Here is a 13643-nt window from a genome sequence, read left to right on the forward strand (position 1 = left end):
AGCAAGAAGGACAACCCATACAAGAAACTGAACATTAAGATCATAATCCACTCACTCACTAAGTGAAGGTCACTTTCTTAAAGGGTGCCTAAAAAATAATGTTTATTATTATTTCTGCATAAAACAGATACAAATTGTTCCAAATTCATGGGGAGGGAGGATAGCTCTGCTCCCTGCATCCTGACCATTGTTTTTCTCTCCTTCTCTCAATTCATTTATCCATCCCTCCCCTTAAACTATCACCATCTCACCTTTCCATTGCAAACACCTACATGATCTGTGCTCACTGCCTCTTTTCCCTGGAAATGGTCCTCTCCAACAACCGTCATCGAGAGCTTCTACGTATCATTCTATACAACATTTATATAGTGCTTGCATAATGCATACAAAGCATTTCAAGTACATTATATGCTAGTTGACATTCAAAACACTCTTGAAGAGGCAGATCTCCTGATTTTCACACAAGAAGCCTCAGCCTGTGAGATTAACTGACTTGGTCCTGCAAGGATATAGAGCAAAGAAGGGACACCAGAGTACCTCCCACTTAGGTCCTCTAATCCAAGCCTGGTGTTTATTTCACCACATTATGCCTCAATCTAACAGACAAAAGTAAACTCTTAAATCATATGGATAAACTAACCCCCCTTCATTGTTAAATCTTATAGCCTTTACTCTGGAATCATTTGCCAAAAATTTCCTGATGATCCAATCACTAGAATTTTACTTCAGCATTGCTTCTCGCGTCTTAACTATTTCTGACTCTTACCACTTGGATTCATTCTCCTAAGGATGCCTTAGATTCAATCTTCTCTCGGCTTCTGCTTCTCCCCCACTTTCTACCCCTTTGGTAGTTGTGGCTTTTCCAAGAACCTCTCCAAAATGACAAGTGACATTTGACAAATGTAAAATGACAAGTTTGTTGAAAATAACCATTTCCTACTTTTCTGAGTAGTACATTTTTTAAACCTTAAATGTACTCACCCAAGAATCCTACTTTACCTTTGTAACTGTCAAACTAAAAATAATACACTAATTATCATTTGGATGAAATAAAGTTCAAGATAAGTAATTCTCCTCACTTGATTTCATATTCCAAGGTTGAAATGACATCTGAAATCTTAATACTCTTCTCAGAAATCCTAACAAATAATTTGGGAATTTCTTCGTCCCATGTAGATGTTGTTGTCTATATGAAGTTTTTTATTTTTATTTTTTTTAAATACAGTTCCTTGAACAAGAAACACACAATTGTGGCTCAGAAGGAAGACAAAGGACAAGTAACTACAGTAATTTTTTAAAGTAAAATAACTTCAAAGTACTTGAAATTGCTTTAGATTGCCTTAAACATAAAAATAATATAAAACATAAACCTAGTTTAGAGACGTTAACTGCATATGTTTGGGGAAAAAAACTTTTATTAATTTACTTTTAAATAATGGAAAAATGAATATGACAACTTTTAATTCATGTAAAATAGGCAAAGAGCAGAATAAAAATTATGGATCCAAATGAAACAGCATTAAAATTTTTAAACACCCCACATTTGAGATGAAGTAGAAAGGAAAGTTGCTTTCAAGTATATTACAAAGTTGTCAAATTAAACCATGGTACATGAATAAGGAACTGAACAATTCCAAGAAATGCTGAAGATAGCCCCTGCATATACAAATGTTACAAATCCGGAAAACATCCTCATGCTTAAGAGAAATAATTTTTAAACAAATTAACAATTCAACCAATTTTTAAATTTACTTGGTTCCCTTTCCTAAATCTCTAGCCTCTTCCTAGCACCTGCCGAGCCCCACAGGCTCCAAATAATCATAAGGAAACTTGAAATTTTCACTCCCATGCATTTCCTTCTATTCTTGCTACCTGAATGCATGGTACTTCTCCTCACCTAAGTAACAACGTTGTGGGTATTTTGTACTCCCTCTCTTCTCTTGCACTGTGTATGTAAAAATTTGCCTGGTCTGATCAACTCTAACTTGCCATTTACCCCAGTTCAGATTCTCCTCTTAAATATTCTATATTATATAAACTTGGACAAAAGAGAGCTAACAAAGGATGATGATGTCAAAGTTAGATCTAATTATTTAAGCTGTGACATGCTGACTAGCTATAAAGCATGTGATATACTCAGTAACAAAGGATGATAACACAACTGTAGGTTATTTTCTATACTTCATTCGACTGCTTTTTAAATTGAAACTAATTTGCAGCAGGTCCAGTTAAAACTTAAAAAATCTCAGTGCAGTGCATGCCTAATTGCTTTGACAAACATTTTGAAGATGTTCTTTGATCAAGAGAGGCTCAGGACATAAACATTGCTGGTGGTGCTTTAAATGTTAGCCCACGAAGCCAACACACCAAAAGCCACTGCCCCTGGGAAAACTACAACTGATCAAAGAAATTATTCCTAATGAATTCCTGAACTCCTCAAGATGGTCAGCCTTTCGGTTATCCAAGTGCCTGAAGTTGTCAAAACAAAACAAAAAAATGTATTTATCGAGGGATGCACAGAAGCCACCAAGAATTAGTCACTGTATGGTGATAGACCCTGAGAAAGATCTTTCTACATCCAAAATGCATGCCATCTATCCTTGCTAAGTATATCACCTTCTATTTAATAAATACCAAGAGACATTACAGAGTTATAAACCACATATTAAAGGCACAAACTTATAATCTACATTAAATAATCTTAACCAGGAATACAGGGAGCCCGAGGACATCCATGGGTGGGCATTAGGGTCTCAATAAATTCCTTTGTATCACACGAAATCTATCTGTGTGTTTTTTTCTGGGTAGGAGTATCCAGTGCAGTTATCAACGTACCAAAGTTGCCCTTAAACAAAACAAGAACATGAAAAAAACCTGTAAGGGACAAGTAGACAGATACAATATGGTGTAGAAGAAAAAAAACTAGTATTTGCAGGTAAAGGGCCCGGACCTCCATTCTACCACTCATTAGCTGTAATAAGTAAGTTCCTTCACTTCTTTGCGTATCCATTTCCTAGTCTATAAAAATGGAAAAAGACATACCAACTATGAAGATAAATGTAACATATGTAAAGTACTTCACACAGTGCCCAGCAAGTATTGCATTATCCCCTGCTATTTGCTTTAAGAATACCAAAATGTCTCAATTAGAAAAAAAATGGGCCCCAACACATTTAAAATCAACTGCTAGACAGTGGAATTTATTTTTCTTCTGAATGCAGTTTCAGCAAAATATGGACACACTCTGTACTACTATCCTACTGCTGCCATGACAAATGTGCCGCACAAATGTGCCACACAAATTTTGTGACACAGATTTGTTACCTTACAGTTCTGGAGACAGGAGGGCCAATTGAGGGTCCTGGAGCTAAAGTCAAGGTGTCAGCAAGGCTGTGTTCCCCCTGGAGGATCTAGGAGAGAATCTGATCCTCCCCTTTTCCAGTTTCTAGAAGCTTCTGGCATTCCGCGGCTCATGGCAACATCACACCAACCTTTGCTTTTATCATCACGTCTCCTTTTTGTAATTCTGATGTGCTGCCCTTCCCACTTCAGTAAAAACCTTTGTGATGACAAGGGCCCCACCAGATAACCCAGGATAATCTTCCCATCAAACGATCCTTACCAAATCTTGACAAGTCCCTCTGCTATTTAAAGTAGTATTTCACGGGTTCTGAAGATTAGTACGTGACATCATTGGGCATGGTGGGGAACACCATTCTGCTCACCACAGACCCCTTGATGCAATTTGACATTGTATAAATTCCGGTGCTAAAATAAATTGGTACATTTACAGTTTTCTATGTTTATTTATTTTTGAGAGAGAGAGAGTAAGGGAGGGCCAGAGAGAGAGAGAGGGACAGAGGATCCAAAGTGGGATTTGCGCTGACAGCAGAGAGCCCAATGCAGGGCTCAAACTCACAAACTGTGAGATGAGGACCTGAGCCGAAGTCAGACACTTAGCCGACTGAGCCACCCAGGCGCCCCTACATTAACATTTTGAAATAAAAGACATTTGATTAATTTCTCCTTTACTTTAAAATAAATCAGCTTTCTAGAAAAGCCAGAGCAATTATTTTTAGTTGCACCGTTTAGTCTTAAATCAGCTGTGACTGGCTCATGGTATGCTTTCTTTTATAAAGGTCAACATCACATTTTACAAATTATTGCTCTAACCAATAAAATGCTGCCGTTTTATTTGGCTTTTTTTTTTCATTTTTCTAAATAATGTTTTTTAGACATGTATGCTCTATTTATTTTAAAGCTTAAAAATGCAGAAAAATTATGTTTTAAAGAGAGGAATAAATGGTGTGGCCCCATCAGATTTGGTTTTATCATGGTACCTACTCATGTCTGAGCATAAACCGTACACCAAAACTCACCAGCGGTTCTCTATTTTTGACCAGACGAATGATTTTTACGGAATCTTCCTCATCATCGATATCATCAGGCATAGGAGGTAATACCGGATCGTAATTCTTCTGAGCCACAGTATCGTGTACAGAGAGCAAAGCCTATCAAAGTCAGAATTTGGGGGGAAAAATCAATCAAATTTAAAATCCCAAACACATCAAGCTATAAAGAAAATCAAACTGGGGTTACAGTGTTGACATAACAATGGTCATAGGCAACTACTTGAAAAAGAGCATCTTAGGAATGGGAGTACATACAGCAGCCAACAGCAGCTCTGCTTAGCTGCCTACCCTCATGGAGGACAAGATCAGCATCAAAGTACTCTCACCTGGGGCGCCTGGGTGGCTCAGTCGGTTGAGCATCCGACTTCAGCTCAGGTCATGATCTCACAGTCTGTGAGTTCGAGCCCCGCGTTGGGCTCTGTGCTGACAGCTCAGAGCCTGGAGCCTGTTTCAGATTCTGTGTCTCCCCCTCTCTGCCCCTTCCCTGCCATGCTCTGTCTCTTTCTGTCTCTCAAATATGAATAAACATTAAAAAAAATTTTTTAAAAAGTACTCTCACCTGTATATTCTCTGGTTCATCCTTATAAGGGTGGCAGCTGGGGACAGGGGTGGGGGCTTAGTACTTTGGCTAGGAGGGAGAAAATGAGGCCACAGGTACATTGTCAATGAGCCAGTAGGAGTCTGAGAAAACTGTATTTTTCCCTTTCTACTGTTAGCAGAAAACACAAAAGGAACTGACCAATGCAATTTACTTTCATTCTTCTCCTGTTTTCTCACCTTTTCATTTGTTGTGTAACAGGTTAAGTAATATGTGTATAAAAGAATAACATAGGGGTGCCTGGGTGGCTCAGTTGGTTAAGTGTCCGACTTCGGCTCAGGTCATGATCTCGTGGTCTGTGAGTTCAAGCCCCGCGTCGGGCCCTGTGCTGGCAGCTCAGAGCCTGGAGCCTCCTTTGGATTCTGTGTTTCCCTCTCTCTCTGACCCTCCCCTGCTCATGGTCTGTCTCTCTCACTCTCAAAAATGAATAAATGTTAAAAAAAAAATTTTTTTAAAGAATAAAATAAAAGTTTTCCTAGGCATTACTGTCATGGTGGCTAAAACTCCACAAAATACAGTCACATTGTCATTCTGGACCAAAGACCAGAAAAACACTCAAATCTTGACATGTCACTATTATTTTAGGAGAGTGGGTTTTAGACTTTTAACGAACTTGTTCTCTATCACCACCACCACAATCCATAAATTACTCTAGCCAGAAGCCTAGAAATCATCCTTGAAACAAATCTCTCCTCCACCCTACACTCCTCAACACCCAATCTATATTCTGTTAAATCTACTTGCAAAATATATCCTAAAATGTGTTCTATTCTCTCAGCTCTTAGAGCAGACACTGGCAAACTATGCCATCTGTTTTTGTAAATGAAATGTTACTGTGACATGTTCTTCATTCATTTATGTATTGTTTATAGCTGCCGTCATGTTACAAGAACAAAAACTGAGTGGAAGCAAGAGACCGTTTTTATAGGAAAAGTTGGGGGATACCTGATCTAGCTCATTGATGTCATTGTGTTTTACCTGGAGAATTGCAATAGCCTCTTAATGGTCCAGGTGCATTCACCTATGGTCCATTTTTCCAAGTATGTATATTTCACATTTTCTATGCCTTCGGGGGACATTTAGAATGATTTCAGTTCTTGGCTATTATAAATAGTGCTACTATTAATATTTCTTATCTTTTGATGCATGCACATGTGTGCGTGTGTGCACGCGCGCGCGCACACACACACACACACACACACACACACACAATATGGGTTAAGCATAGCTTGCCCTTGAACAACAATCGGTTTGAATCGCATGGGTCCATTTATATGTGGATATTTTTTGATAAATACAGTATAATAAATGTATTTTATTTTCCTCATAATTTTCTTAACATTTTCTTTTCTCTAGTTTATTGGAAGAATACAGTATATAATACATATAACACACAAAATATTTTGCTGTTGGTAAGGCTTCTAAGAAACAGTTGGCTATCAGTAGTTAAATTCTGGGGAGTCAAAAGTTACACACGAGTTCACAAATTTCTAACATGTAGGGAGTCAGTGACCCTAGTCCCTGCATTGTTCAAAGGTCAAGTATATTTGAGAAAGAAAAGTCTGGGTCATGGGTTCTAAGTATATTCAACATTACCAGATAAGAGACAGTTTTTCAAAGTGCTTGTCCCAACTGTACTCTTACCAACAACTTAAGTGAGTTCTAGTTGTATCAAATGATCCCCAACATTTCACATTAGTAATTTCAATCTCGCCATTCTGGATGCATAATGGTATCTTCTTATGGTTGGAATTCCATTTTTCTTATAACTAATGAAATCTGTTTTTGTAAGATGCCTGTTCAAGATCCTCACACATTTTTATATTCCATCTGTCTTTTTCTTACTGTTTTGTAAGAATTCTTTATAACATACTGGACCCAAGCCTTTGTTGGTTACATATGCGGCAAATGTATTCTCATGTTTGGTAGCTTCCCTTTCCCTTTCTTGTTAGGGTTTTTTGACTAACAAGGAATCCAAATTTTAACGAGCCTAATTAATGTTTTTTCCTTGGGGGCTGGTGTTTTTTGCATCTGACCTGAGTTTCAAAGTAAAAGTATGAACAGCATCAAGATGAAGAAATATCTGAAGAGACAATGGCTGAAATTTTTGACAAGTAATGACAGATGGAGTCTGAAGAGTCAGGAGACCCAATGTATCCATCAGGAAGCAGGAACAATAAAAAGAAATGCAAGATTCGATACATCATAGTGAAACTACAGCACACCGAAGACTGAAGAGAGAAGACCTGAAGAACATCAGAAAGGAAACACAAACAAAATGACTGAGAGATGACTGATTGGCAACAGTGGAAGCTAGAAGCCAGTTAAAATATCTGGAAAATGCTTAGAAAAAATAACAGCCAGCCCAAAATTGTGTATTTAGGAAAAGCATCGTTCAAGAATGAGGATGAGAGCCAAGTTGAAGTTATTAAGAACTCCACCGGAAAATAACTAAAAAACAGAAAACTTAAAAAAAAAAAAAAAAAGATGAAACAATGGTTTTGGAAAACACTGGACCCAAACAATGAAGGATAGTGATCACCGGAAGACAGGATACAAATGTGAGCCTCTTAAGCCCAGAGTTTGCTGGCTGTGTTGGGGGAGAAGGCCCTGGGTAGAACCCACTGGTCTTCCTAAGTTGAGACAACAAAGCTGGGAACACTGGGAGGATGAGAGACTAAAGTTCTCAGGGTCTCAAGGGTATGAAAGAGAAGACAGCGGGATGGGCAAAGGGCTCCGGAGATCTTCAGTAGGTCCCCCCTGAATCCTTAGCCAAGGCATACATACAAAAAAACAAACAAACAAAAACAAAACAAAACAAAAAAACCCAAAAAACTACCAGAAAGGATTAGAGCAGTGGTTATCAGTAGAGAACAATTTTACTCCCCAGTAGCCACTTAGTAATGTCTGGAGACATTTTGGGTTGTCTCAGTGTGGGGGATGCTACTGCCATCTAGTGCACAGAGGTCAGGGATGCACCTAAACATCTGACAGCACACAGGATGGTCCCCTGCCCTCTCCTGCCATCCCTTCCCTCAATAATTTTCCACCCCCAAATGTCAACAGTTCCAAGTTTAAAAAACTCTGCCTTGCAGAGAACAACTGGCAAAGCTCACACAGGGCAGGAAGAACTCCTGTTTCCATCAGGGGAAAAAGGCTTGGCATGTGCAGGGCACTGAGGATAGTGAAGAGAGGAATACTGTCTTAATAGTGGTAAATAGCCCAAAATTAAACACAGCTAAGATCTCACCCAACAAAGCTTAAAAAGCAAGACTCTGAAGAATCAACATGTTCCCAAGTAACTTAATTATATAACAGAAAAAAAAAACCTCAAGAATATTATCTATAAAAGTATAAAAACATTCAGCATCAAACAAAGTAAAACTCATACTGACTGGGAGTCAATCAATTACTAACAAAAGTTATCAGGCATATGAAGACAGAAGGAAATACTACTTATAATGAAGAAAAACAATGCTATAGAACTAAACCCTGAAAATTACACAGATGATAGAATTATATGGAACCAAATCCTGAAATTACACAAATAGACTTCAGACAAGGGAAGGAAAACAATTACTATCACTGTATCCCAAATGCTTAAAAAATTAGATGGAAGACTGAAAACTGAGACTTGCAATACACAAGAAAGATTAAAATCAAACTTCTAGAGATAAAAGATACAATGTATGTACTTCAAAAAAGTACAGTGAATGAGATTAACACTTGTAGTTAAAGCAATTTATCAACTATCAAAAATGAAACAACACAAAGAGAAGACATAGTGAAAAATTATGAACATTATTGAGCCATGGGACAACTTATATACACCTAACTGGCATCTCCAAAGAAAGGAGAAGTGCTAAAAAAATATCTAAAGAAATATGGTAGAAAATATTCCAAATGTGATGGGGTAAAAAAAAGCCTCTATCTGTATCTAAGCACAAAAAGCATAAAAAAAATAACACTGTATTGCTTAAAACCAGTTGGAAAGAAAAAAAAATCTTAAAATCAGCCAAGAGAAAAAAGATAATAATGACAACACACTTCAGAAACGTGAGCCACAAGATAAAAGAGCAGCATCTTTAAAATACTCAGAAACCGCCAACCGAAAATTCTATACCTAGCAAAAATATCTTTGAGAAAAGAAGAGATATTGGAGAGTTTTTAAACACATACAGAGGCTGAAGGAATAGATCACCAGAAGACTTGCATTACAAGAAATGGTACAGGAAGTCTTTCAGACAGGAAGATAGGAATGACAATAGATGGGAATATGGGTTTATAAAGAGTTGAATGAAGAACATCAGAAATGTCCATTATCTGGGTATCTATGGTAACTATCCTGCACATAATTAAGACTAATAGAGATCACTAATAAACATCTTCTAAAATAAAATGATTATTATGGTTGATAGGCAATATTAGTAACACCAGCTATGTATTTTTTCCTCTTTAGCTTTTCATCTCCATGTCTGGATTCCAAGATTTACAAATACTAAGTTCCTAATTTTTAATAGCTTTGCTTTACAAGTATTTTTGGTTAGCCAACATTTTTATTCTGAACTAAAAGTAACTTTGTATTCTATTTTCCTGTTTTTTAACTGTGGTGACTTTATTCTTCAATATACAGATTGTCCTTTTGAAAGGCAACACACCTAAATAAGAAAATTGTATTTCCATATGCCATAATCACCCAATCACAACTGATGGGTTTACCTGTTGTTCAGAAGAATATGCAGGAAATTGAACACTAGGCCTTCTAACCCATCAGGCACACAGGCTCTCACTGCTTTGGACCCCCTGGAGTCAATTGTATGTTCAAAGTACCTGTCAGGTCCACAGAATTAAGTGTCTAACTCATAAGAATGAGAAACACTGATTTATTCCTCCAGAAGGAAGCTTAACTTGTCCCTTTTGCATGCTTTAATGAAGTCTCATCCATTCTACATGCTCAGGCAATGAGTAATTTCTGGTAAGGACATGTTTTGGAAAGCTAAAAATTTCAACAAATCTTCTTATTTTATTGCCTTTTTAAAACCCACCAAATTTCCCCCAACTTCCCTAAATTATAATACCATGCTCTAGCGATGATGTCACTTCACTGTTTTATCAAAAAATGAGCCTCTGAATGAGGACTTGGAGAGGTGGATCTGCCTATAATGTGGCCATGCAATGCCTAGGAGTGGATCTTATTTATTAATGACTCTCTGCCTCCCGGGAAAAAAAGTCGCCGTAGAGATCCATATCCCTTCAGAGGAGTGCCCCCAAAGGCCACCACTATTGCTCTTGCCCACCCCATCACCACAGGAAGCTCCCACATCCTATCGCTTCTACTGACGCCTTGTGCTATTCACTATACCACTTCCCTGTTCTCACCATCTGTTGTTTCTTTGATGCTTCGTTACTTGAAGATTTGGACAGTAAGACTGTATCTTGTAACCACTACTGAGTAATAAGAGTAATTATTATTTATTGTTCGTATGTGGCAACTGACTGATTCAGAGATTTCAAGACTGGGTATAATCTTTACATCTTTGACAGCCTTCATGTGAGACAACTGTTACAAAATGACAAGTCATTTCCTAACTATTGGAGACCCCAGGGCAACAAGCTGTACAGGAAAAGTACTGACATATATTCCAGTGGTGATCAATTAGCAAAAATGAAAAAGAACGTTAATTGCACAGGGCTTGCAAGGGCATGCAGCAAAGGACCTTCTCACGTGTGAGGCCGGCAATGTACGCTGAGAGGACCTGTCCAGGTCATTGCTAAGGACAACTGGCAATCACTACTGAAATTTCAAAGATACACACGTTTTAACCCAACAATTTATATCCCCAATAAAATTCTGAAATATACAAGAGATGTGCATTATAGTGCTGTTTAAATAGCAAAAAAAACCCACAAAAAACAAAAAACAGAAATATCTACCTCTAAGAGAGAAGTTAGATAAGTGTTACTCCAAACAGAAGTCCACAAAATATCAAAATGTTAAAAGTGCACAGAACAAAAAGTAGTGCACTCTATTTATAATGGGAAAATATATATGTAATATTTCTGCATGCAGAAAAGGAAAATTAATGCAGCCAGTGGACAGGAGCTATTCCTGAAAGGTCACACAGTTCATGGACAAAACAAAAAGTCACTAAACATACGGCATGATGCTCATCTTCACTAACAGAGCAATGGAAATAGGAACTTCTACTTTCTTCACGGTTTGAATTAGAAATGCAAGTACATAGTCTCAAAAAATGTCCTATTTTTAAGTCTCCAGCAAGTCCCTTGTAAAAAGGAAAATTAGAGTCAAAGTAATAAGTTATCACACCTTATTAAAGACCAATATAAATTATTTACATAAATAAACAATTTCTTCTAACCTCATTCACGGATTTTTTTTTGTACTTTTCCTGTGTGTGGGTGTCTATCTGTCCCTCTGTTCCTGAGGTTATTAAGGTTTCTTCTTGATCCCATGATTATGGTCCAAATTTTTATACTCAAATCTTTAATCTAGTTGGAATTCACTATGTATTACATTATATATAATACACATTAGATATATATATTTTTTCCCCCAGTAATCAACCAGTTGTGCCAATACCACGTACTGAAGCTACATCCAGTTCCACCCATCCCCCACTGCCATCCCCTCACATCCTTCACTAAGGCCATAATCGTGCTTCACCTGGATTACTTCCTCAGGCTCGCGGCTGGCCTTCCTCCATTCAGCATTCCACTTCTCCCACCCTACCACCCCCTTCCACTCTGAGAACCTGTTCACGAAAGCGACTGTGTAGCCTGCCTGTTTAAATCCTTTCAGTGGCTTTCCAACTGCTCTTAGGATGACACCCAAACTTTTTAAGATGCTCACAGTAAGGGCGGCCATGTTAATTTATCATCTAAAGAAGGAAACAAAAGAATGGGAAGGAGGCTATTAATAATCATGCTGGGACCACAGGCACAAACCACACTTCCTGGGCAAACCAGGACATATATGCCCCCCCCCACCACCCCCTGCCACTCAAAGGATCCCCTGTCTAGCTCTGAACTCCCGCCCCCTCCCCTCTGCCACAAGCTACTGCTCAACCACACTGAACTTATTTTGTGTCTTCAAACTTGACAAGTTACTTGATGGGATTTCATATGCTATTCACCTTATTTAAAACATCGGTTTTCACATCTCCCCCCCTGACTCATCTCTCACTCCTTTTCCTTTTTTTGGTGACCTCGAAGCCAATCTTCAGGGCTCAACTTCTATGTCACTGCCTCTGCAAAGTTCTCTTGAGCCCCCTCCCCACTTCCCAAATTTAGATTTACCACCCCTCTCCTCTGTGTTCCACAGTATTTCTATGCATCCTTTTACCCAACATTTCTCCTGTCAGCTGCATTAGCCTTCATGTACCTTCTGCAAGTTCTATCTACAGGGCTTGGCACAGAGTAGGCATGGGACATTTGAGAACGAATGAATGAAGATCTGACTCTGGCAACATTATAAATAATCAGAGAAAGTTTTAAAACTTTTCAAAAAAGAGCTGGCAGATCTGTAGGACACACATAGTAGCCTTCTCATAGTGGCTATATATTTGGTTGTATATATCCGCGTCTGTTTATAAACATCATTATTGCTTTGGAGGTACACCTCAGGCTTCTTTTCACTACTGTGCACTAAGTATTTTAAATGGAACAGCCATCTTTAACTAGCAAATAATTATTTCTCTTAACCACTAAAAAATTAAAAACAGTATTCAAATTAACATCTGGGAGTTACATTTTTCATATTTAAAACTGTCAGTTCAACTTATAATTCAGGGACCCCTGTCATATTCTACTGTACCTTGCTTCTGCTTTGAAAAAAAGATAAGCAAATATTTTAGTTTACTAAACGACTTCTTACAGTAATTACCTATAAAAAGTGAAATTCAAATTGATGGTAGTTAATATAAATGATTTCAAAGAAATCAATGTTAAATGTTAGGTCAAAATGGGACGGAAGATTTTTTCCCAAGACTGGCTAACTAGAAACTGTCATTGTCAATCGTGACGTCATGTGTCTGCAATCTTACCCACTTCCTACACATAACTTCCTGAAAATACACCTTTCAATCTGACTTCCCACCCATTCTTTTACCACATGGCTATATAATTACAAAAAGTTTTAAAAGTCTTCATCTAAAATATTTTCACCATAACGAAGTTTCAATATCCAATTATAAGGCTGTAGCCAATGGTGCTGAATACCATCTAAAATCATACCTCCCTCTCAAGGTAAATACCAGTTTCCATCCAGTATAATATTTTACTAACTATTCCATTCCAAACACTCTTGAATATCAAATCATGTTGTTGGTTTTTGTCAGAAACATTCTTCTTTGATTTCTAATACTCAAACCAAGATAACACTCTCAAGTAGGAGTTTAACAAGCCTTCCATTGCTAACCTCACCATTTTCTGGTTCAATATTAAATTCTCATGTGTACTCTGAGACCAAATGAAGACATTTTCAGAAAATTCTCTACCTATGAATCTCTTACTCTGAGCTCTTCACCTTTCTGAACACTGTGTCTTTAATTTCCTTATTCTTTCAGAACTAAAATTCAATCTCCTCTGTACCAGTACAAGTCAATGACTCCAAA

The 13643-nt window shown here is 37.7% G+C and overlaps 1 protein-coding gene across 2 annotated transcripts in view; it reads right to left on the reverse strand.

Moving 5' to 3' along the window:
• The window catches only part of MPP7 (MAGUK p55 scaffold protein 7), a 218128-nt gene that overhangs the window by 103351 nt on the left and 101134 nt on the right, over positions 1–13643 (reverse strand). For both annotated transcript variants that reach the window (XM_047865088.1, XM_047865087.1), the window contains exon 5: positions 4380–4511. In XM_047865088.1, the coding sequence (XP_047721044.1) occupies positions 4380–4511 (132 nt within the window). The remainder of the gene's footprint in view (positions 1–4379; positions 4512–13643) is intronic.

Source organism: Prionailurus viverrinus, chromosome B4, assembly GCF_022837055.1.
Source record: "Prionailurus viverrinus isolate Anna chromosome B4, UM_Priviv_1.0, whole genome shotgun sequence".
Taxonomy (NCBI): domain Eukaryota; kingdom Metazoa; phylum Chordata; class Mammalia; order Carnivora; family Felidae; genus Prionailurus; species Prionailurus viverrinus.